Below are 26,831 nucleotides of genomic sequence, written 5' to 3' on the forward strand. Positions count from 1 at the left end.
TGAATTCGAAAATGACCTCAAACATTAGTTCTCACACAGTAGAGAAGGCTACTGCAGTTGCACAAAATTATTGAAGACTTCCTTTACAGGGATAATTACTAGAAAAGCCTCACACCATAAATACATATCTATGGACAGAAATGAGAGAAAAGCTTTACAAGCTGGGTGGCCATAATTACAGCTAAACCCCACCCCAAATCAGTCAGGAACGTACAGCTCAAAGAGCGTGACGTTAGGGTTTGGATCATATTGCAGTATATTGGCAGCCCGTTCAAATTCCACCCTGAGAGTTTTTATACTGTGCTTGTCAACAACACGGCCCAAATCATGGTTGATCTCAAAGGGGTCTTCTATGCATATCAAATGGCGGTCATTCCCAACTCTTGTTGTCCATTCCTTCGCACGCTTGCTGTGTGTGAAAATGGTTATATTGAGTTAGCAGCAATAAATCAGCATTCATCACAATGCAAATGGTAATAAAGCATAACAATTCATTCTTCAATCAGAACTTCTGAAATAAATAAATAAATAAACGCACCCATAAGAATTACCAATGGACTTAGGACGTGGATTACCTGTACTGAGGATTCCTCTAATCCATGAGATGACCAAATGATAACGGGGATTCCTCTAATCCATGACATGACTAAATTATAACACGCCACCTGCACTTGCTGGATGCAGGCCATACAGTGAAAAAGGGCAAAATCATCATTTCAGACAGGAATCTTTTATTTTCACTGTAGGGCCCACATCTAAAAAGTGCATGAGGTGCATTATCATTGGGCCACGTCAAGGGTTACAGGAATCCCCCCAACCTCCGGTTACAAGCAATCCAGATCCATGAACTTGAACGATACCTTTTGCTATGATTTCACTTCTAATGATCTCAAATGTCACAAGATATCAAGGGGTGAAACATGAGATTTTTCTGTTCTAAATGTTAAAGGATACAAGAATTTGGTGCAACCCGGTTATCGAATCAATGAGATATTGAAACCAAATCGCAAAGCAATAGACAAGAATAACGCCCACAAGAATATTTGAGTAGAGAGGGAAAAATAACTTTATTAATATCAAACTTCTCCTCACAATGCTTAAGATGGTTAAAAGATAAAGCAGGTAATTTTTCAGTTAAATCGTTATACTGGTCTCTAACCGATGGTGAAGGAAATGTGGGGATATCTTCGATGACATATATTTGGCAATACCAGGCTCCTTTGAAGGAAGCAGTTTTTGGTTGGTTAGTTGGAAGGAACAAGGTGCTAACGATTGACAATCTTCGTAAGAGAAATATGGTTCTTCCGAATGTTTGTCTTCGTCTCCAAGATGCAGAATCAGTGAATCATTTGTTCCTTCTGTCCTTTTGCAAGCGAGGTTTGGAATTGTTTCTTCAAGCTCTTTTGGGTTATTTGGGTGCTTCCCGCCTACTATAGATAATTTTTTGCTATCCTGGCATGGAAGGGTTATTGGGAATTCAGAGAAAAAGTCATGGAGATTAACTTGTCTAGCGGGGCTTTGGGCATTATGGTTAGAAAGAAATGGTTGATATTTCAAGAACAAGAGCGAGAAAGCTTCTTTTTTTTTTTTTTTTTAAGGAGGGCCAAATCTTTTGTAATAGAATGGGAGATGGGGTCAAGTAGTTTTCAACTTCGTCGGGGTGCAAGTAGTACAAGGTTTTTCAAGGTTCTATTATTCTTTTGTTCATATTGGCTTTGTGCCCTTTAATGAAATTATCACTTCTCAAAAAATATACAACACTTACCGAAAAGAACTCACACTAGGAAAAAATTTAGAATAATTACTTCCTACACCACCCCCCTTTTATAGACTCCAAGTGAATCTCTAGTGAAAATCCCCCTAGCTAAGAGATTGACTTCAAATTCATAGTCGACTTCAAATCAATCTAATTTACCTAAGATGGTAAAATCCTAACACTAGTAAAATTAAATATAGAAATTCCTAATTACATCTCTAAATCAGCCCTATATCTTCAATCACATCTTAAATCAGCCCCCCATATCTTCCAAAAATAGTAAATTACAACCACTGATTTATACTACCAAATCTATGAAGAAAGTCCAAAAATCAGTACATATTGGGCCCTATGGTGGGCCATGGGACTAGTTTATTGTTACGCCCTACAGTGGGCCTAAGTGGGCTTACATCAGAATCTCATAGATGAATTTTAAATAAGCAATGAAATCCTAACTGGCAAAAGGATAATGCATCTTCTGTAAGCAAGAATCAAAAGATTATAGATGACAGCTGCTAATTGGAATTATAGAAGGCCGCTAAGAAAACAAGCATGGAAAGATAAGTGACTTCATGAGTCTGCATCAGAGTTCCTTCTCTTAACATAAATGTATAATGTAAAATTAAAAGAAAAACAGCATAAACCTGGCAACCATACAGAGCTTTACCAATAAGTGGTGAATGCATTGATTTAAGGAAATAAGTGGGCCTCCTAGCATCTTAGTAAGGTGGATTTGGATCAGACATAGAACATGATGATTGGGACTTACAACTATAATTTGCTTGCAAGAATGAACTTTGGTTGCAGATGGATTGAGGGGTGAACCTTGTCCAATCATTTCTCTATTATCTTCACAGTTTTTTCAAAAAGCTTCAGAGGGTTAAGGCATGTGGGTCTTCTTTCACCATTCCTTTTTAGCAGATTGGGGCTTAAAGCTTAAGTCAGTTGGTTCGATGGGGCTATGGATCAAGGTATCCCGTATCGGTATCGGTTGGCGTAACGGTGCCCTCCGATACCGATACAGATGCGGGGGTGCGATACGGGGGTGTAACGGCCCGTAACGGTGCAAATTTTATTTTATTTTTTGCCAAAAAAATATGGATTAAATCCGGAATATTATAAACATTTCAAATATGCATTCATTTATAAATTGGAACATGTTTATGGTGGTGTAACGGTCTACTCTTTGATGAGAAGTTGTATCGAACTGTCTGATGAATTTATGAACTAGATAACTTGAATTCGACTACAAAATTCATATATTTAATTTTCTAAATATATAATTTATATACTTAACAATTTGATATCATTTCTCCCAATAGTTCTTTAAAAAAATAAAATTAAATTCAGATAGATGGCGTTGCCAATTTGGGGCTGAATTGGAGGACCAATCCATGCCCCAAATCAGCCTCAAATTCATGCAATTTATTGGCGTTATCCCACTTATGAATTGGTGGACATTTATTGGATAGTGAATCATGAAAAAAATCAAAAGGCCCTATTTTAAAAAATAAGCGTCCACAAATTAACAATTAAAACTATTCAAACAATTTGATTTTGGCATTGTGAGTTAGCAACTACAGTTCATAATTTAATTGGTAAATTTTAAGTTAATACATGTCTCGTGTACAATTTTTTAAGGACCCGAATTCGGCGGGACTCGGATTGTGAAGTGTAGCACACGAGTGCAAAGTTTTTTGGGCCCCACCGTGATGAATGTATTATATCCACACCGTCCATCCATTTTGCCAAATAATTTTGGGGCATGAGCCCAAAAATGAGGTGGATCCAAAGCTCAGGTGGACCTCACCATAAGAAACAACAATAATTAAACGTCCACCATTAAAAATTTATTGGGGGCTACAAAAGTTTTAGATCAAGCTGACATGTGTGTTTTCCCTTCATCCACGTCAATGTGACCCAATTAACACGTTAGATGGAAAATAAACATTACAGCGGACCGTGTAACAAAACAATGCAAGTGCACTATTCAGCGTGCACCGCAAAACACAATAAAAAAAATAAATAAATAAATAAAGTGCGTGGCTGTGAACGTTTTTGAAGCCGGAAATGAAAAAGAAGAGGGGGAAACCGAAAAGAAAAGAGGGAAAGAAGAGAGAGAGAGAGAGAGAGAGAGAGAGAGAGAGAGAGAGAGAGAGAAGAAGAAGAAGAGGAGAAGAATCCGCAACTGCGGCCGCAGCCGTAGCAGTCCAAGAAGGAGGAGAAGAAGAAAAGAAAGAAAAAAAGGTACGTTTTTTTCTTTTTTTCTTTTTTTCTTTAGGCCCGTAACAGCCGTTACGGTCAGAGAATTGGGGGGGGGGGGGGGTTGCCCGTTTCAACCCCGTATCGCGTAACGGTGTCGGCCGATACTGTTACGTATCGGCCGATACATATCGTAACGGATACGGGACACCCTGCTATGGATAGAGTGCTGCTTAGACATTTTCATATTGGCTCTCACCCTATTGATATTCCACACCTCTAGTTCGCAAACAACAACATCATTGTTTTGAGAGGCTGATCTACCCCAAGCTTTCACAATAAAAGGCATCCTTTGTTGCCTTAAGGCAGTTTCCAGACTCTGAATTAATCTTCCCAAAAGTGCCAGTGCAGGTATTGCCGCATCGTCAGTAGACGTGGAGGCCATGGCAAGGGCCCTTGGATGTTGCTGGTCCTCCTTTTGGAATACTTGGGGCTCCCTCTTGCAGCCAATCCTCAGGGTCTTTCTAAACGGGATCCCATTCTCAAAAGATTGGAAGAAAGTCCATCATCTTGGAAGAGGCCATACATTTCTTTTAGTGGCCTCATTATTCTTGTGAAGGCAGCCCTTGTTAATCTTCCTACTTACTTTCTATTTTCAACGAAGTGGCCAAGAAAATCAAGAAGATTCAGCCCAATTTTCCATGGGAAGGAATAAATAGAGGCCATGAAATACCATTTGATGAAGATGGAAGAGCTTGAGAAATCAAAGCAGTTGAGGGCATTGGTATTGGACGAATCAAAGACAGAAATTGGGCTCTCCTCTCCAAATAGTAGTGGCATTTTGGCAGCCAGCAGGAAGTGCTTTGGAGGAAGATAGCCAGCAGATATGGCCAGAGGGAATGAATCCTGGGTAAACTTAGGAGAGGCACAGAGGGACAGCAGTCTGGAAGAACATCAAAATTCACAATTTTTTAACGAAGGGATCAGACTCAGGGTTGAGGTTGGGAGTTCATCAAATTTGGGTGGGGATTTGTGGATGAGGGATACAATTTTAGCAGAATTTTTTCCAAGGATATTTCGCATCTCAAGAAGTGTTATCCTTATTTGTGACTGCTATGATAGTGTGGGTGATAGAGTGGTGCCGAATTCCATTACATAGGAATCTTTTCTTTTTCTTTTTTTCTTTTTTTTTGAACGATCACTGCATAGGAATCTAATTGACAAGGAGATTCCGATGTTAGCCAATTTCTTGGCATTGTTGAGAATGTGTTCCTTCCCATAGGCAAGACTGATGAAAGGTTATGGACTCCTACCCGTCTTGTTTATTTTTTCAACTAAGCCTTACAGAAACCTCTTCTCCTGGACTTAGCTCCTCCCCCTCACACAAAGGTGTGGGGAACTTCCATTCCACCTAGAGTACAGGCTTTCTGTTGGACAGCGGCTTCTAATAGAACTTTGATCATCGACAACTTGAAGAAAAGGAATTGAGTCATTTCCCAACATTAGTTATTTTTGTTGGAAATCTAAAGAATCCATGGATGACACTTTCTTGCATTGGGCAAGCATCCTTGGAAATTTTCCATACAGCTTGGGTTTCCCTTCCTCCATGGGAGGCACTTTTCTCTAGCTAGTCTGTGGCCATTTCAGTGCAGAGGGATAATTCTCTGGCACGTGTTCCCTCATGCTATTTTATCACCTCTTTTGTTGCAGAAGCGTTAAGTAGGATGGTCAATAAAGTGCTTGAGTTTGCAGTGATCAGAGAGAGAGGGTCTAATATCTTCGGTGTGCAGATGACACCCTGCTGTTACATGGGGAAGGCAAAGAGCAGGGTGCAAATCTCCATCACATCCTAAGGTGCTTTGAAATCGTCTCGGGCCAAAAGATTAGTGCACAAAAAAAGTGAGATCTTCATGTCTCAGATGAGGGGTTTGGGAACCTCACAATGGAGTTCAGTTGCAAGATGGGAAACTTTCCTATGACTTACCTTGGTTTGGCACTATGCATTGGTGAACCAGTGAAATAGTGGTGGAACATGGTGATTGAAAGAATTGAGAAGAAATTGTCAGCCTGGAAGAGTAAATACTTATCTCTTGGTGGTCGAATCAACCTAATCAAAGCTACATTATCAAACATGCCAGTGTATTTCACATCACTATTCCAATGCCCCAAAATCGTGATTCAAATAATTGAAAAAATTCAAGAGGATTTCTTACGGAGATTAATGGAATAGAAAAGGAAGTTTCATTTAGTTGGATGGGACACAGTATACAAGCCACAGATTGACGGAGGTATGGGAATAAAAGATCTCTCCGTGATGAACCATGCCTTACAAGGAAAGTATTATGGAGATTCAGTGTCGAAAATGATCCCTTGTGGAAGCAAATCATTTCATCCAAATATGGAATGACACAGCAGATGGGGCACCCCTAGTTCCTCTTTATACGGATCCCCATGAATGTGGAAGGCGGGGTGTGTCAGAAGAGTCCATGGAAGGAATTATCCCATGGAGTGAGAGATGGAACTTATGTTCAGGGAAGATGTTTGGATTGGAGAGTCATCATTACAACATGATCTTCCAGTCCTATAAAATGAATTCCAAAGGAAAGATATATTTGTAGTAGAGGCATTTGACAGGAGTGGAAATGAAACCATATAGGCCCCAGTTTTTTGTACAAATTTAAACGACAAAGAATTGGAAGAGTTCATCTGGCAGAAACTCTTCTCACTGATGAAGCAGATGGGGTGGATATGGAAAGGGGACTCAGGAACTTTTACATTTCAACCCTTCTATCTTATGCTAAAACATAGAAGAAGACTGCATCAGATTGCTCCATTGGCACACATAGGGCGTCAGAATGCTGGCACTTGGCTGGCTGCAAATAATAAGGTCCTGATGATCAACAAACTAACCAAAAGAAGCATAGACATCACAAATGGGTGCCCCTAATGTCTCCAAGATGTAGAATCAACAAACCACATATTCATCCATTTTGAAATGGTGATTCTTCTTTGGTTAAGATCCTAGCAATGTTCAACAAGAAGTGGGTGGCACTAGGATCGTTTGAAGCCTTATTCTTTGCATGGAGAGATAGATCTTTCCCGAAAAAGAAGATACTTAGGCAAATGTGTCTCATAATCCAGTGATTAGACACTTTGGAAAGAGAACAACCAGAAAGTGTATAAAAACAAGATGGAATCCTCGACAGCAATCTTTCATAGGGCAAAAGGGAGTGTTATTTTGGCATCAGGGTTCCCCAGATCAAGAGGTGTACTATGGAGGAAATATTGGAAGTGCTAGCAGTTGCGCCTTCAGATAAGCCACGGATCTTCAGGTTTTCCTTACCATTTCTTTCAGTTTTGCTTTTGCTGTTGTGCTTTCAGCTAGGTTGAATAAAAATCACCTTTGCCATTCAGAAAAAACAATTGATCCTTGTTGACTTGTTCAATTCTTTCAAGTTGTGCTACATTGCTCCCTCTCTTCACACTCTGAACACGAGCATCAAACATGCACTGATGTGGACATCCAGTATCTGGGACGTTCATGAGGTGGGCCCCTTGGTGAATATATCATATCTTTTTTATTTCTTTCTTTCTTTCTTTCTTTCTTCTTCTTCTTCTTCTTCTTCTTCTTTTGATGAATGGGAGGATTTTATTAAGAAATAAAATACTAAACTTCTGAGAAGATCAAGAGAGCACCTCGAAATATTACAAACAGGCAGCAGGATACATACGAGACAGATTTAAAGAAAGAAAACAAATACTGCAATTGTCCCCCTTAGCCACAACTAACTGAAATCTGAATCCAAAATGCATCATGTGTTGCACCTTCCATAGCCAGATTGTCAGCACGACCAATAGCTGAAAGGAGGGCATGGACGAATGAAACATCCATAGAAAAGCATCTAGCTTCAACTAAGATGTTAGCTAGTCTCCACAGGTATCTGCCCATCACAATCAAACTTATCACAATGATGGAGTCCTCTATAATGATCAGGTTGAGATTTCAATCAATCAGAATCCTAAGACCATATCGCACTTCTGTGGCTTCAGAAAAAAGAAGAATCCACAGGCCCCCCTCTACTGTTCCTGACTATTGGTAAACCTGGCCCGACAGGTGTTGGCTTGGTCAATATATCCTATCGTAAAAATCAGATTGGTCCACTCATCATGTAGACTTAACATAAGTCGAATGTGGACTGTTGGCTATCCATTTTTAAATGTACATTTTTTTTTAATAATTGTGTAACTGTTACCCACCTATTAAGTGAGACAGCCAGTTTTTGAGCTAAAAGAGCATTCAACATTGATAAGGCTCAGATCACATGGAAATGTGCCAGATCAATGTGTGCAGTGCTTCTGTTTGGCACATCTATATGAGTATGGGTGCTAATAGCTTTCCTCATTCACAAATAGAAAGCGGGTTAGAAAGAAGCAATAGAACAAGGAGGCTATTCATAAACAACATGGATATCCACAAAACAAGGTTCCATTAAAACAAAGCATTTTTTGGAATTTAGAAGTTCTTGGTAAGATTTTATATATTAGCTACATGTGCTTTCTGATATTAAGAGAGTTTGAGATCTATGAGACTTTCACATGCATAATCCTATCAACAAGGGAACAAAATACCAGACTACCTGAACTTAAAGGAATGAGCAGCTGGATTGGCCAAGCTAATTCGGTGGAATTCAAATTATAAAGTAGAAAATGACAACTCACCTAATAATACTCCCGGTTCGAACAGATATGACGGCATTTGCATAATCATGGCGATAAGCCCAATAATCAAAGAATGCCCACAGCAACCGAGCAATACTTTCCCTGTTTTGTGCCCCAAAGTCACGGAGATCCTCAACTTGATCAAAGTAAGCACACTCAATATCATCTACAGTTACTACATAAGTAGCTTTCATTTCCTGACATGAAATATAAACAAAAGAGTTAGAAACTGCTCAAGCTACTGATAACTTCAACAAAAGTAGAACAGCCTGTGGCATTAAAAGAAATTTGAAGAGAAACCAGAAGGCTCTTGCATAGACACCTGTTCAATATCTGCCGGTCCTAATGAGAATGTATCAAAAGTTCATGATATTATAAAGAAAAGAATTTGAATATGCTGAAAGAAAGGCATTCCCAACACTCAAACCTTTTTTTGAACATGTCCATGATACCGAACATGTCCATGATACCATCACCCATTCTGAGATGCATTTAATATCCAAATTGTTTATCCACCTAGTGTAGCCTGGCAAAACATTTTGTTCTATCACTTTCGCACCCGTAAGCGCTAAATCCTTAGCCACATTCTTTTGTCAAACCATTATTCAATAGTTCGACAAGAAATCCATATTGAACACACCTGCCATGTCAGAGTTCACATTTGTCTTACACTATAGCCCACTTGATGGTCAGATTGGCCTGATTTTATGGCCATCACGCCTACACAATGTGACCCATTTGATGAACAGCCATTATCTTGCAAACGCATACCAATGGCATGGTCCACATTTGGCATACACGTGTCCTTCCTAATGATTAGAAGGTCCTGATTTCTAGTCCGTTACACAAACAATGTGGCCACCTTGTGAACACTTTCCACATTAGCATGCATGGGAGAGTTTGATCTGAACTCATTCATCAGCGAGTAGATATCACAATTCTCCAAATAGGAATCGTAGGATCCTGAGTCCCGAATACCATGGTTTAGTACCATACAATTCTAGCCCACCCATCTGTTGCTCCCTCCGTGGATGAACCATTTTCCAAAAATATCCCCTAGTACAAGATTCTATTCACTAAAATTTAGTTTTTTTTTTCTTTTCAATTGAAATGTGAACCACTGTTGTATCTGTCCACCACTACCACCTTGTCCCAGCTATTTAGATTTCAGACTTGGCTTTATGAATCATTTTTCACTATGGGACCTATTCAGATTTCAGACTTGGCTTTGTGAATCATTTTTCACCAACCAGTCATTCCCATGGTTGATTGGCAAGGTTTGAAAACTGACTTACAATCTAAGTCTCTGACATCAGCCCTTTTTTACCCAAGCTGGGGACTGGCTAGCACGATACATCCAGAATCCCAGATAGAGTTTACAAAGCATTAAATATGACCAAAACATTGTTTAAAAAAAAATGAATGAATCAGAACTCTACCGAGTCAACTAAGTCCATTTGAAAGTGGTTCAACTGGAGATTCAGTTGACAAGTCAACTTCAGAAGCTTGATCGAGTCCCATTAGAGTTCAGATTCTTTAAAAGGGAGGGGGTAACACAAAAATTAGATTTTGTTATTAAAAAAATTAAAAAATTAAAAAAAGTAAAAGAATTAGATCAATTAGATCAAGGGAGGACGGGACTAGATCACTCAGATATAAGAATGTCGCTTTACTCAGTAAATGGTTATGGTGATTAGGAATAGAGGCAGCCTATGGAAACAAGTCATTTCATGCAAATACAGGCCTTATCCAAGGGTTGTTTGTGAACTACTCTATATAGGGCATCGAATATATGGAGAGTGGTGCTTCAAGTGGAAGAAATGTTCCCTAAGGTGATAGCAAGGATCCTCAGGGTTGGAGACCAGCTAAGGTTGGTGCAATGACATTGCTCATCAGTCAGACCTTTACCAGGTTGTATTATCAAGCTACCAGTGAAGAGAAAATAATGGTTGTAAGTTCGCCTTTTGCCCGGTTTGTTTTCTCCACTCATTGGTTTTGGCTGAATAAAATCTCTCTAACCGATTGAAAAAATGAAAAAGAAAGAAAGGAAGACAGAAAATAAGTGTTGCCAAGGTTTTTTTAAGGATGAGTGATCAGTTGACAAAATTTAGAAGATCTAACTGCTGAAGAAATTGTGGAATGCATAAGTAGGACGTTGAAAGGTGCAATCCGAGGTTGCGAGAAAGGGACAACTGACATATCACACCTATTCATAAAAGAAGGGACAAATGGCACTGGGCTGGAGAAAATGGTGGAGTCTTTACAGTCAAATCATTTTTTTAGTAGGTAAGCCGGGCTTGAACAAGAGATCTCAATGCTGAAACTCAACCCTCCTACCACTGAGTTACAGTCTTGAACCCCTTGCAGGAGATTCTTACAAACAAGGAAATGCATCAACAGCATTAGCGTGAAGTACCCCAGTACTCCCAGGTTTGTCACTTCCAGTTGGGTCATTGGCATGAACAAAATTCTCACCATAGATCATTTGAAGAAGAGAAGCATGGTTACCACCAATGTTTTTATCCTTCTCCAAAGCGAGGAGGTGGACCCATAGTCATGCATTGTGAGTTCACTCGAGCAATGACGTGTAAGTTTTTGGGCCTTTTCAGGATGGAATGGTGATGCATAGGCAGATTCAAGAATTCTTCCAAGCACAGATAGTATTCGATTGGAAAAGAGAAGGTCGAATATTTGGAAACTAGAAATTTTATAGGTTATATAGTTGATTTGGAAGGAACGTAATAACAGAACCTTTTAGAAACATAGCAGAATAGATGGAGGTTGTTTTCTAAGGGCAAAGAGGACTTTGAGCTGGACATCGTGGCCTGTCAAATTCAATAGGTGTCCAAGGAAGCAAATAGAAGAAGGACGGGGTTTGGATATCTGTCAAATCTAAGATGATCCATCATCACCATTTTTGTAATATGGGCTTTTGTTTGTAAATTTTGGTTTTTTATACATTGGGGGTTTTTTGTTTTAAAGATACCAATAATTTATATATACATATTAAAAAATCAAAATTTTATACATTTGTGGTTAAACAAAGATAAAACATGAAGTTTTATACAGGAGCAATTGTCCCTGCACTTACCTTTAAAAAGAAAAATAAAATAAAATAATTCCCACCAGTTTTTGAACACTTGTTCAGTAAAAAATTAAAAAAGACCCACCCATTCAATCAATATAAGAGAAGCCCGAAGCCACTTTCACAAGTAAAAACATAAACCAAAATCAAACTTGCAACCTTACCATGGATATGAATATCAGTATTGCATCGGCCGATATGGCCGTATTGTATCCATATTGAAAACAAAAAATAACAAACAATTTATAGAGAACAGTAGGGGAAGTCTGCAACACAACATCTACAACTAGAACATAGTAAACACTACCACTTATAGTACTGAATAAATTAACATGCAGAGCATCAAAAGAAAACGTCCAAGTCCACCCCAATAGAGGTTAGCTCCACTTTTTCAGGAGAACCAATCTGCCTGCATCTGGGGCAGAGTACAAGAACCACATTTCATGGGATCCCTTTTCCCTGCTTTTTCACCCCCAAATTACAAGTTGGATAAGAACAGCTCAAAGCCATTCTTGTCCCACTGACAGTTTAGGTGTGGAGTAAATGGCCCTAGAGTACTAAGATTCAAATTATTTACAGTATATAAATAAATAAATAATGAAACTACAGACCTGTAAGCAAGGAAGAATGGCAGGCTTGCGCAGCTGTAAGAAGTGAATGCACATTAGCACATACCTGAAAAGCAGTTGTAACTTTAAGTATTAACATCAGAATCATGATTTGACTGAGGCAGGCAGGTGCATATTGACAATGGTAACAGATAGGATGATAGGTAAAATATGAGCTCGTCTAACTCACGCATAACTAGATAGGGTTCCGCGGTATGTCTCATTGACACCTCGTGACTTAGCCCAGTGCTTCACAATAAAAGCCAGTTGTTGCAATCTTGCATCTATTTGTGCATAGTCTCGAAGGAGCTTCGTATTAACGACAGCCAAAACATTATTTATGCATATGTCACAGGAAATTTCAGTAATTGGATCCATAAGTTTCACTATAGGCACCCTCGCACGTGTTAATGCCTGTAACCAGTGAGAACAAAATTCAATGAGAAACCAAGCAGGGGACATGCTTACCATTTTTTCTGCATTCCAATTGCCATATTCTATAACCAGTAAATAATATTACAGAAACAAACAACAAATGCACTCTCCCCAAAACAAATTCCTGGTTAATCCATGACTTCTTATCACGACATTAGAAAGGGCAAGTTAACACACTGATAGCATTCAGGAAAATATTGACTTGCTGAAATCAGAATGGAGCATATTTAGATGGGCAGGCATCTGCTTCCTGCTACAGTGGACATGGCATCTTCTGCAATTATAAGTTGACTCTAACGTAAAGGCAACTCTCTGTCATTTTGCAGTCACATAGGTGTAGTGTCTGTGGGGGAGTTAAGCAAGTAAAGTAGTAAACCCACATGACTTCATTTTGAAGTATAAAAGGGGAGACTTAAAAAGTGAACCTTTTCACAAACGTCTTTGGCACTTTTGTTCCATTCTTTCTTTTATTACTGAATATTTCATGACCTATTGGAGCATTTCTTTCTTTTTTTTCCAAAGATGGCAAACGGTTAGACAAGGATCCGCCGAGCATGGTCTTACTTCAGGCCACCAAGGGCTATCGCGGAAAAAATGAAGTCCTAACTATTGATCATCTAAGGAAGAACAAAATGATCATTCCAAACATTTGCATCCTATGCCTTCAGAAAACATGTGGACCATTTATTCATGCATTGCAATTCGAGAGATCCATCTGGTGGAGGTCTTTTTTTTTAATCCTTCAAAACATTTGTGTAAATGCCTCCTTTGATCGGGGTATTCTTTCTGGCTTTGCCTGAGGGATATTGCTGGCTAAAAGTGTAAATCTTGTGGAAGTTGTCCCTTCTCGTAGGCATATGGTCGGTACGGGCTGATAGCAACAAAGGAACTTCTCATTATGTGCCAAGTGGCCCAGTAGAGGTTGCTTTAGCCAAGTCTTAAGGCCGTTTGTAGATTGCCATCTGGAGCTTCTTGGGGCCTAGACACCTTAATGTTCGAAGAGCGATGATTCGTCATCATCCCCATTTCTGTATATTATTTCTTTTCCGTTTGTTTTGCAATAAAAATTTATCATTCATATAAAATGTAGGCCTCAATGATATTTGATTAGCGTAGCCAACACCTCTTAAATATACATTCCATCCTCCATGAACTCACCCTCAATATTTTTTACTGTGAAAGCAAGCTGTCTTCATTCATTTTCCAAAATTAGGTAGCCACCATAAACACAAGCCGCACTATATGGGACGCCTATGCTCCTCACATCATTTATCATCTCTGCTCTACCCACAATTTACAGAAATATGAAACCTACTCACCACATGAACCTAGTAAGATGTACCTATTTTCATAGAATCTGAGTGTATATTTTGTTGAAATAGGTCCATAGGTTTGAAAATCACGATTGCAAGTTAAATAAATCATTACTGATCCACAGAGAATTTTCCTAAACTATCTGTGAAGAGAGGTCTTAAGTAATTAAATAGTTATGTTAATGATGACGAATATGGTTTTGTACAATTGTACAACCCACCTAGATAAATGGTACAAGGGGTCATACAATTTATGATGCGCTATCTTTATTTTTGTTCATAAAATCTGCTAATAGTATCTAGTGCCCTTAATGTGTACTTATCTCATCGTATTGGCAACGGAGGTAGGGATCCCTAACTCTTCTTTTCTTCTGTTCTCAACTCTTCTTCTCTTTATGTTCTCTCTTCTTCTCTTATTCTCTATATCAGACTACATGGAATCAAAGCTCTAATTGATCAAGTTAGGGCTTTCAACTTTCCTCTCTCCTCTAAACCCTTTGTTTCTCCCCTTTCTTGCTATTCATCATTCCTATGTGCCGAGGGTTTCTTAAGAAACCTAGGGTTCTGTTTGTCTTCTTTAGGTGTGTCAGCCTCTATGATGTCCTACGTGTGAAGTTGTGGTGATTTGTATGTGATCCTCTTTCTTCTAGCGTTTGGGAAGCGTGTTCAGTTGTTTGATGCAATCCCGTGCAGCGTATAGCCTCCCACCCACCAATCAAGAGAAGGGCGGAGCCAGGAAAACTTCTCATGACATAAGCAGCTCCCTGAATAACTGCACTGGACGATTGGTCATTACGACCCAGCACCCATGATATACTAGAGAAAGATCCAAATTTCCCAAGCCATATCGTCATGGAGAAAAATATGGTCCAACACCTGGAGTTTCCATCACATGAAACGTATATTAGGAAGGGAAAAATTCCTCTACATGAGGACCATATTTGATATAGTTGTCCAACAGAAAGCTTCCACTTTTTTTACAGATAACAGAAAGCTTTCACTCTTGGAGGAGCACTAGACCCCAAAACATTAGCACAAGGGTCTTGGCACTATCCCCAGAACATAACACTGTATGAAATTCCTTTGCAAGAAACTCCCACATGATGCATGGGCCGAGATATGCAAGTCCTCATGCACCTCAACGAGCACTTCAAAGAGATTTCCCATGTAGTCAACTTCAAAGTTCCAAAAATTCCTTTATGATGTGCAAACTCCAACTCCAACCCACTCCTTTTATCCATGCTTAGACGCATCGACTGTCCTCAAAAGCACTTCATGTGTGATACCACCACCTAGCAAGCAATTCTCATTATTTTCTCCTTGATCCTCTCTATACATGTGCCCTCCTCACTCTTCATCTTTTGAAAATCCTCCCATTTGCTAAGGTGAAACTTGTGAGTTGTGAGCCAACAGGTATTTTAAAAGCAAGAGGTAATGACTAATGAGAAAGAAGATACAACAGGGTAACTTTCACAATGATTCAAGGTGTTTTATTATCTGTGGAAAAATTTTAAACAGGCATCCACAGTTCTTCTTCTAGGATTAATTAAACAGACTTGAAAGGTTTCATTGTCTATGAAATGCAATTGCTAGACTATTCCGTCCGGACCACCAAAAATCCCTAGGTTTAAATATGACTATATTTAGCCGCTCAAACTCATCCTTCCAGACACTGAATTTTAATCCAACCAATCTTTGCTAGTGGATGAATACACTACCAATTGAATCATTTTATAATTAGCTATCATTGAGTGCAAAATCATTCACATGATTACAATAACATGGCATGACTGTATGTCCAAAAGAAGAGGAATGCCAATCACACATGACTTTTTTTTTTCTACATGGGAACCCATGAAGAATGCCTAAAAAAGTCTAAAGCACTCATCCGCCAGCCTCACAACGTTGCCAAAGCAAAAAATTACAGCAGTTGGCCAATCCCTAACTGCTCGATGGGAGGAAAAGAACATGGCCCATTTTTGGCCCAATGGCATGGTAGTAAGCAGTTTCATATCTTTTTCCAGGTGTTCCAATGGAAACTCATGTTGCACACAGTTGTTCCTCTTGGAAGCAACTCCAGGTCACATGCTCCTGAGAAGCAACGTTAGCAATTGGAAATACATAATTGAATCACCTCAATATAAAGCACTTAAAAATATCTGGATCATTAAATAAATGAACAGAGGGACATGGATCCTTATTCTTGCTAGGGTGGTAGACTCTCAGGAGTTTCCACACCCGGTCAAGGGTTCGAGTATCCATAGGTGGTGAAATTCCACTAGCCTGAGTGTGTGGGGTGCGTGTGCGTGTGTTAAAAAAAAATAAAAAATGAACAAAGTCAGAGGGACATGCTCCATCTAAGAATTAAAACTGTATGTTTATATCCCTAAGAATGTGGTTGGATGAAATCAGTGTTCGAATTATCTCCGATATTATCTTTATCTCCAGCTCAGCGATACCGATAACATTGGTAACGATACCGATAACGCTAATAGTATCAGAAATTCCAGGTATTAGTAATGTATTGCTAAGTATCGCTAACATATCAATATCACTAATGTAATCGCCAATATTTTCAACTAAGTAAATTCTAGGTGTCGCTTGTATTGTCAATGCATCAATATCGCCAATATTTTCAACTATGAAAATTCTAAGTAATGCTTGTATCATGTGTATCGATGATATTTCAATAGTAAATTTTTATTTCAATTTTTTTCTTTCATTGGCATATGGTTGTATAAAGTGTTCAACTTGTCATTGATAATATTGATAATATCTCGATCTTATTGATATCACAACATGCACAATATTGAGACCACAATTCTTCACTTCCTTTCTAATTGTTGATGATTTCTTGGTGAAATATCATGTGTTGTTGATATTTTACAATATCGATGAATGTTTGGATGGTTAAATAAGTCGGATGGGATGGTTGGACTGATTTCTTACTACAGCACATGCTTTTAAGGCCCCATTAAATGGAAACTTGTTATGTATGCATCCTTTTTACAAAAATTTTTATTTCAAAATATGCAAACATGTCCATTTTAACATCTCCTGAAGTTTTGTTGAAAATTCCACCGTTTTTCCCATGTTTCCACGCATTTCCAGTTATCAGCGATATTATCAGCGATATCGATATTGTTTCCGTATCCCTGGCTAGCGAAACTTGTAGCGATACCGATACTTCTAACATTGGATGAAATATTGATTTGAATTGCAATAAATAGTGGAAATGACCGAAGCATGTTCCATCTCATTGAACTAAATAATCACGGTTCAACTTCAGTTGTGCACCAAAAAGACACCCTAAAAAGCACAGAAACCACAATCAAATGAATACATAGAGCATCCTAACACCCAAAAGGCAAAGTAGTCCATACTCACCTGCACATTCTGGAGATTATCTGACTGCAATATATCTGCCAATTTCAACAAAATATCAGGCTTGCTAATATCATCATCATCTATTGCAAGGCAAACATCAATGTCACTATTGGAAACTCCAAATGAATTAGCACAAGATCCATAAAGATACAACTGAGCACTGGGCCATTCTTTGTTGACCAGTTTTTCTAATGATGCTAGCAGTTGCTTCTGCTTTGCCTTCTCTTCCTCTGGTGGTATCAGAGATTCATAAATTGAAAGGAAATATGGGCTGAGTCTCTCTATGTCACTACGGCATTCTATCCCTTTGAAACGGTTCCTCATTCGGTGGTTGGGTACTTGCAGTCCTCTAGAGAACTCTGATCTGTGATCCTGAGCACAAAAGAACTGGATGAAATGTGAAAGCAAAGAGTAGGATTCTGATGCGACTTTAAATAAATAAAGTAATCAACATAACTCCACAAGCGAAGATGATAATGTGCTACTGCCAAATCATGGAGTAATGTAGCCATCCCCATCCTGTTTTAGGGTGTAAAAGTGAGAACACAGAAGCATGATCCATGTTTTCTGTTTTCTGTGCCAATCCAAACCCCAAGCAAGAAAAGTATGCCTGGGAAGCCTGCCAACCATGATTTGGAGGTATACTGAAGAGCACCCTTAAACTTCAATAAAACATAGTGCTCTAGTCAATGTGGCAACTGGCAAGTGAAAAGTTCTCAGGAAGCATTGGTTGGAGAAGAATAATAAAAGCATGCTAATGTTCCATTTTTGCAGAAAGATCCTGTAAATATTGGTTGTGGCATATGCAAACCTGGTCACGAAATTTCAAAGAAAAGCTAAAAAAAGAATATATGAACAGCAATCATAAATAAAACCATAGGTGCAAATAGTTCTAATGCATTGGATTAATTTCTAAGCAACGACATGAAACCATTGATATTAAATTGGGCACTATGTTGTTCATACCACCTAGACTGCTGGACATGGACATCCATGTGTCACTTTTGGTTACATGGACAGGGTGTCCATAGAAGTTGCTGTGATTTCTAGGTTACATGCACTAAATAACTCATGTTTATTGAAAAATAGAAAAAAGTAACAAATCATAGAAAGCATTAATTGATTTTTGTTCTCATGAAAAACAACTTATAGTGTTGGTTATGTAGCTTGCAGAGTAGGCGATGTAGCACGTAGCATGCAGCGTAAGCTATGTACTATGTAGCATGCAGCGTAAGCTATGTACTATGTAGTGTGTGTAAATTAGCATGTAGCGAGGCTACATGTGACTTAAGCAATTTTCATAAGCTACTTAGCATTAAGGCTAAGCTCTGCTGTGTAAGCTATTTAAAACACTTCCAATAAAAGCAAAAATGTAGATATAAAGAAGCAATTAGAGAGAGAGGGGTGGAATCAAGATGGAAATGCAGCATGTTAGGCTTGAACAGGTTTGCAATAGTACCATGATCTAGATCCATTGCATGCCCAGGTGAAAGATGTAGCTCATATGAGCTCATGGGACTTGATGTAGCTCATCTAGATAACATGTCTTACTTGAGTCCAAAATTGTGTAGGAAACAAGGGGGCACAAAGTTGTGGGTTTTATTTTTTTTTATTTTTTAGGGGGTGTGAAAGATGCATTAAACTTCTCTTTGAAAGAAACAAATTCAGTGGCTAATGCCGCTTCACCGGGACAAAAACAGTCCTAGCTGGTAATCTCTAGTATAAATAACTAGGGGGCAAGAATTTGCACGCAATTAGTTTTTCAAATTGCTAGAAGAATGCATTATCAAAGGACACAAGAAGGGTTTAAAACCAAAATATGTACCTAGATAATTTGGAGGTGAAGCCATCTGGGAGACCTATTTTTAAGGGCTAGACTATGATGGTTCCGCACTATTTTTTAAAATGGTGGTGAGTGCCAACTCTTCAACCATACACAACTGAGACTATCCAAATCAATGAAACCATTGTGCGCATAGCATAATGTAAAACTTGCACTAAGAAGATGCTATTAACTAGGGGTGGCAATAGGTCAGGTTTGGGCTGGGTGACGGTCAGCCCAAGCCTGATCCCATTTACTAAACGGGCCAAGAATTCTTTCCCAAACCCAACCCACAATCCATTTCCCACTGACCTGACCTAACCCAACCCACTTAAAACTCATTAAGCCTGACCCAACCCATTGTGGGTAGCTGACCTAACCCGCCACAAGAGCATGAGCCAACTCAGGTTTAAGAACGAATCATGACACTATGGCCATGCACAACCTACCCCGGACAGTGGATACGTACAAACATATTTTATTTTATTTTTTTAAAGTATTGACTTCTTTATTTTGTTTGGGGTTTTGGGTCCGGTAGAGTCAAGTTGTTTGGCCAACCCATTGGTAACATGTAAGGGCTGGTCAGGCAAGGTTCAAACAAGCACAGCCCATTTACTTAAACGGGTCACATTTCTAGCCCAACCCTGACCCAATACCCATTTAGCTTGACCTAAAACCCACCTCAAAAGAGGATCAGGCCAGTTGACCTGCGGGCCAACCCAACCCATTGCAGCCCCTAATATTAACCATCCATTTTGCCCATAGAATTTCAACCACTCACTACTTCCAACAATCCATTTGATAACCACCGATGGGATAGTTAAGATTTCTTGATTAGTTTGCCTTTATATGATCCATCCACAATATTTATCACAATTTGGACAGTCTATATAGATTTTCACATGTGAGGATGATGAATTGCCACCACCTCAAAATGGTGGTGAACCATCACAAGAGCAGCCCACTGCCCGCTTTTTACCACTACTTTACTCTCTCCCACATCTTGTAAACTGCAACCTCTCTTCATCTATGATGCAGGTGGCATTTGGATCAATATTGTCACACTATTAATTGTTGTGGGATTATGAAAAAATGACCATGTAAAATTATTGGCCTTGATCGGATGGCAAGATTCAATGTCCGTCACACAATGTGTCCTCTTTTTAATCTAGTTGCTTTGAACTAGTTATTTGATTAAGTTTAGGGGTATGTTAGTATTTTTACATTATGTTAGTTCGAGCGTTGGTATTAACATTGAGTGGTTTAAATTGAAAGGTTAAGGTTTCACTAGCTCCCTTCACATTGTAATGTTCAGATTTTTATTAACGAATTGAGTTTTTCCTCCATATGAGTGCTTCTCTCTATTCCAGCATGTGTGCTGAAGGAAAATCACCGGTCATACTGAGCCATTCAGAGAGGTCATGTTTTTCAAGGCCTGTCAAATCCCATTGCTTGAGTCACTTGCAAGGCATTCAAAGCCATTTAAGACACCGACTCTATCACCATACCTATCTTAATTCGGTGAACATGTGTCGTTGTGCATTGCACATGCCACATCCACTAGTCTCTACTATATATGAAGCGAGCAACCCTGGCAAAATTTTCCATGCAATTAGCTTTTCAAACAGCTTAAACTTAACATTATTGAAGGACATGGGGAAGGGGGTTTTAGGCAAAAAATAAAAATAAAAATGGGGCATTTAGGTTATTAAGTTTAGCCCACCATCCTTTGCTACTTGGACACTTAAAGGGGTGCCCAGTGTCAAAGTGCCTTAAAGTGACCATCATGCAAACTCCAAAAATCCAAACACAAACATTTCCATACACAAATAAATAATATTCACATAATTCCAACAAAATCCATTTATGTGTGATCTAAACTAAGAAATGATCAATTAAAAAAATATCAAAAGTGATGCATAATCATCTCAATAATAGCTTTTTGTATAAATACCATTAGGCCATGTTTGGATTGGGGGATTACATGGAGAACCATGGAAATGGAAATGGGTTTCCCTTGATGTGATGTTAAAGCATGTTTGGGTCTGGAGGATTTCTCAAAGTAATCATTACACTTATCCAAGTTTAATTTCTTTGGCACAAGAAACAAGGTTAGTAACCCTTGTCTAACAAATTTGTGATTTCCCCTTGCTGAACAAACAACCCCTCTATTTCTAGAATACACATGTCTGAATTTGCAAAGGAAATAATCATTAGGTAATCATGGAATTATCCATTTCCTTCTCTTTTCTTTTGGTTATGCAAACATGCCAGCCAACAGAAGAACAACAGGACCAACGGAGCTTGTGAATTTTGTCAAACGGATCATGGTGTCTATAATGAGAAATGAACTAAAATCTAGAGAATGAGACTCAGTCCTCATGAGTAGTTTCTTCAACGATAAGAGTGAAGGCAAGCTCAAGGACTGGGATTGAAATATCTTTGGCTTCACTGAAGAATTAATAAAGAAAAAGGGAGGAAAGATGAAAGAAAAGCTTGGTGGAGAATGTGTTTGGACACGTCACTTGAAGTGTTCAGCACTTGACACTTTCCATTGACATCACCAGGACACTTGTCCAAAGAAATTTTTAAGTTTCATGTTGTGTCCAGGAGCATCCAACTATCCAAGTGTCCCCAAGTGTGGGCACAACAAAATTCTATAAAGTAGAAGTGCCAAGTAATACTGCGACCATCAGGTAATAGCATCTCTCTACCAAATAAACCTGTCTTTAGAAACTGCTTCCCTTCCCCACTATCCCACAACTTATAGAACTCTTTCTTATTTCCTTACACATGCAATCATATATGGCCATCCAAAAAACCCAAATTATGGGGCGCATTATGGACAAAGCATATCTCTAAAACCACATCAATCAAGGAATCCTAACTATCCAATTGATAGCTACTAAATGGATTGTTAGAAGTAAAATAGTGAGTGTTCCCAATTCCTAAGGCAAAAGCATATGGTAAATATCATGTTCTTAACATACTTTTTTGCCTATGCTCCATCCCAAATAGGTCGGCAATTTGGATGGTCTGGGCTTGACTACAACTATGTCATGCGAACAGTTGAAAAGCGGTCACAAATTTTAAAATGGTTTCGTCAACCATCATAATAATTTAGTGCACCAAAAGAAACATACTTTTAACAACCACTTCCTTTCCCCTCTCTCCCATGATTTGTGAATCAACTCCTGCCTCCACATGCATTGCATGTGGCACTTTTCTAGCTGGAGATAACAACAGAAAACCCAGAACAAACCTACACCTCTTTTTCCAATCAACGTAGTGAGAATTTAGGCAAGAATGGTCCATTCCCATATGCCATATTCATTATCAGCCTAAGCCTGCTGATAAACCTGACACATCCAAGACGGGTTCTTTTTTCTTTTTCCTTTCTTTTTTTTGGATGGATGGTGGGGTTGATGAGAAACGTTAAGGATAAAAGGAGATTTGACAATTTGGGAGGGAGAGCTTCTGACACTGCTGGAGGGTTATGCAACTTGTTATAATATCTTTTTCAGGGGCCATGATCATTAACGGAGACTCACACAAGCACCATATAGTGGGCTGTGGCAGCGATTCTCCCTGAAATATATGTCTGATTATCTTAGTCATAAGAGCTTCATCTTCTCAGTTGAGAGTTGTATTTTTCCGATGTTTTATTTTAAAGGGCTTAAACAAGGTTGTCGGTTCCTTTGCAAAAGAGGGAGTGGTGAGTGGGTCACCCTTGACTAGCTCACTGGCCCCACTTAGAAGTTAGAACTGTATTTTCTTCTTTTTTTTTCTAACAAAATTCAGCAGCCATCTTTCAAAAACACAAAATATTTCATTAGCCTCAGTTTGCCATGTATCAGCAATTCAAACATACACAGTGATACAAAAATGTAAAATACGCTAAACTAATTGGCCATATTATAAAATACATAACGCTTGCATCTTTTCCACTACAAGTTCGAAAAAAGAAATCGTAGTCATGATATGTGTGTGTGTAAAAATACAAGATGAAACCGGCCCTTCTTCCTTGGAAAGAGAAGGAAGTACAAAATGGAAGTATTGAGAGCATACCTTCTTGCGTGCAGAATCGTTGTATTGTCTTACAGAATTCTTGCCTCCAAGCTCGTCCTTAATCATCAAAGTGCCCTTAAGTTGTTCGGATGAAATCTCACCTTCTCTATCACTCATCTTTTCCAACCTCTGCTGCGCGGGCCCGCGTTTACCTGCATGCTCACCTTGCAAGTTAGCCAGTGACTCTTCAATATCTGCAGCTGGGACAGAATGCAGGCTGCTCCCAGTAGACGGGCCTGGATCATCGATCTGGACACTTAGCGGTAACTTAGACAAGACATTGCCATAGTGCACGAGATTCTTCACCGGCTGTCTCAGCAACGGCTCATCAGCCTTCTCCAAACCACGCTCCCCATCCCGCCTTTCATTCATGGCAACCCACTGCCCAGGGCCCTTTGGCCTGCATGGCTCACCAGACACCCGCTGAAACGTGCCGCGGGGCTGCTTCAACCCTGGACCACCTCTTCCTCTCTCATGACCAGAGTGGACTGGTTCCGGGGCCTGAACCGATGAGCCTTTGGAGCTGCTGCTACTGCCGCCGCTGCTCTGCTCGGAACCGTACCTCGTATGGGTCTTGGAACCGCCCGAGCTGACGGAATTGCCATTGGGCAAGCCATCATGGTTCAGAAACTCGCATTTCAAGGACCCAAACGTTAACGTCTTGTCAACGGCCGGGATCCGATCCTGATGCAGAAGGTGATGCGGCGGGCCAGGGCGATGCTGCGGCGGGAACCCTGGGGGGTGCTGGAGGGCATCAGGGAAGAAGGGAGGGTTGGCGGAGAAGTGGGAATTGGGGAAGTCAAGGGCGTTGATGGGGGAGATGGACGGTGGAGGGAAGCCAGAGGGGAGGGGCCAGGGTAGGTTAGAGAAGGCGTGTGGAGGGAGGAAAGGGAAATGAGATTGAGGGAAAAGAGGAGGCGGAGCGGGGTCAGGGCGAGGGGATGGATCGGTGGGCCATGGGGGGAAGGGGTGGCTAGGGCCCACGGCAGCGACGGCTGGATCGTGATGATGGGGAGAGATGGAATTGGAAGGGGAAGGAGGAGATGAGGAAGGATGCTTCTGCAGGAGTTGAAGAAGGAAATGGCCGCTGGAAGGTGCCGGATCGGGGGCTGGTTGTGGTGGTCTTCCTCCTCCGCGGGCCATGTAGTCCGCGGACTGTAATAGACCAGCGACAGAGAGAAAGAGGAACCGAAATCTAGTGTCGGAGACAACTTTAGCAGAGCATATAAACCAATCTTTCCCTGTGAGTCGCGGCTTCTCTCGCACAGCCTATTGCGATTTCCTAGAAGCTATAGTACATACGCGGCTAAACGACAGTAACTTTGATAGTCTGTCGCAGAGAGTAAGATGGATGACACGCAGGCTCTTAAAAATTAATTGGACACTGTTAGTCGAATTAAACCGTTTAAATTACGATAACAGTGCAGATATATCGTGAATCAAAAAGTTTAATTTATTTGATCATCTGACCATTGAATTGGTAGATTTTTTTGAACAGTTGAAAAGGATATTCAACGACCGTTTTTCCACAAACAAGTGTCGATGAATCAGAGGTTTAAATATTTCAATAGACCAATCTGATGCTGTAATTGTGGCCAGGTAGCATGTTTTGTTTGAGTTTCTGAGAGCCTGCGCACCAAGCATCATACTCGGCCGGAGGAGAGTCATATAACTCCTCTTTCCTCACTGGAAAGGATAGAGTAATGTGTCAGCTAGCTTGCTTAACGGCCAAGCTTTGTGGTGAACACCCGTGTGTTTGTAAATTCACTTCGTCTATCAGGTGGGAACTCTTATTTTAGCCGTACATACATAAAATCAGCCTGATGGGCTACGCCAAGGAAACGATGTAAAACTACTCCCAAGACCTCTAAGTTCGAACGGTGTGGCCTGCTTGGGTTTTGGATCAGGCTCATTCCTGTATCTTTATTTCATTTCGATGAGTTACACATGATTAACAGGTTTGATGATCATACACATTTTGTTGACATTAGATGCAAACCTATGGTTGGCATCCTATCTCAATTGTTGTTTTTGTGGTGGCTCGTCTGATTTTGTGGATTTGACTGATTTTTATTATTGGAGATTAGAATAGAGAATAGAACTCGATGGACAGAACGGATTTGACATAAAGAACCAGTGGGCTCCATGAAGCTTGGGTGTTTTAGATAATGAAATAGGTGTTCCAAAGGTTTCACTCGGTTGTAAGGAGCCTGTGTACGAAAAAGCCCTATTGGGCTCGTGATGTTATCAGGGCCTCAGAATCCTTCCATTGGGTTTCGCACACTGGATTCGGGATCCACATTCATCTAAAAGTACATTATATAGTGTATTTATATGAGTTTGAATTTAATTACTAAATTAATTTTAATATCCTTACTAATGTATGTATCTAGTGTTTGATGCAATGATTGTAATAAGCATGTTGAAATATATACTTTAGCCAAAAATGATAAAATTCTAAGCCTCGGATGGGCGACAAGCATAGAATTACAATTGAGCAACCAATTAACAATTTTTAACTATTGATTTGCATGGGCAATGTTTGGAGTATTCAAATCATCTAGTGAAGTAATTTCAGTGATAAAGTTGATAATTTGATTATTTGGGGATATCATTAGTGGGCAACATGTAAGATAGATTGGTAGGCTTGGGTACTATGAGGCACTGATTGGGTACTACCTCTACCAAGACCTAGCTAGAGATGAACGACCATGTCAATGGCATTATGAAGCCCAACGCAATCAATACGTTTTATCCATGTCATCCATCTATTTTGATATATCATTTTAATGTAAGAGTCCAAAAAAGAGGCATATGGACGATTCAAGTCAACCACATAACACGAAGCAGTGAGAATTGAACTCTTACCATTGAAAACTTCTTATGGGGCACAAAAGTTTTTGAATCAAGCTGTTATTTATTTTTTTCCCTTCATATATACAAGTCTATGTGACATATGAACAAGTTAGATGGAACATAAACATCACAATAGGCCCTAGAAAGTTTTCAACAGTAAATGATTAATCCCAATTGCTCCATGTGGTGCAGTCCACTTGAGACTCAGATCTACCTCCTTTTTGGGCTCATGCCTTAAAATGATCTAAAAAAGATGGACAATATGGATAAAACATATAGATCACGATGGGCCAATAGAACCCCTGACATGATCGCCCACCTCTAGCTAGGTCCTGGTGGGGGTAGCACCCAATCCGTGCCCCTTATTAAGGTGCAGGTTCCATGGATCCCTTACTATGGGGCCCATCAATAAGTTTGTGCCTTACATCCACTCCATCCATCCGTTTTTATAGCTCATTTTAGGGCATCATCCCAAAAATGAAGCATATCAAAATCTCAGGTTGACCACACCACAAGAAACAGTGGTGATTAAATACCCACCATTAAGAACTTCTTTAGGGACACCAGAATGTTTATTTTC

At 39.7% G+C, this 26,831-nt stretch overlaps 1 protein-coding gene across 1 annotated transcript; it reads right to left on the reverse strand.

Moving 5' to 3' along the window:
* Window positions 1-24,675, reverse strand: LOC131233796 (UTP:RNA uridylyltransferase 1). The gene is made up of 6 exons (XM_058230593.1): window positions 23,396-24,675; window positions 17,506-17,877; window positions 12,561-12,784; window positions 12,374-12,437; window positions 8,678-8,874; window positions 1-409 (listed from the first exon to the last, which is right to left on the reverse strand). The coding sequence occupies exons 1-6, from the start codon at window positions 24,536-24,538 to the stop codon at window positions 199-201; spliced, it is 2,211 nt and encodes a 736-aa protein (XP_058086576.1). The 5' UTR covers window positions 24,539-24,675; the 3' UTR covers window positions 1-198.
* Window positions 24,676-26,831: the final 2,156 nt, after the last annotated feature.

Source organism: Magnolia sinica, chromosome 18, assembly GCF_029962835.1.
Source record: "Magnolia sinica isolate HGM2019 chromosome 18, MsV1, whole genome shotgun sequence".
Taxonomy (NCBI): domain Eukaryota; kingdom Viridiplantae; phylum Streptophyta; class Magnoliopsida; order Magnoliales; family Magnoliaceae; genus Magnolia; species Magnolia sinica.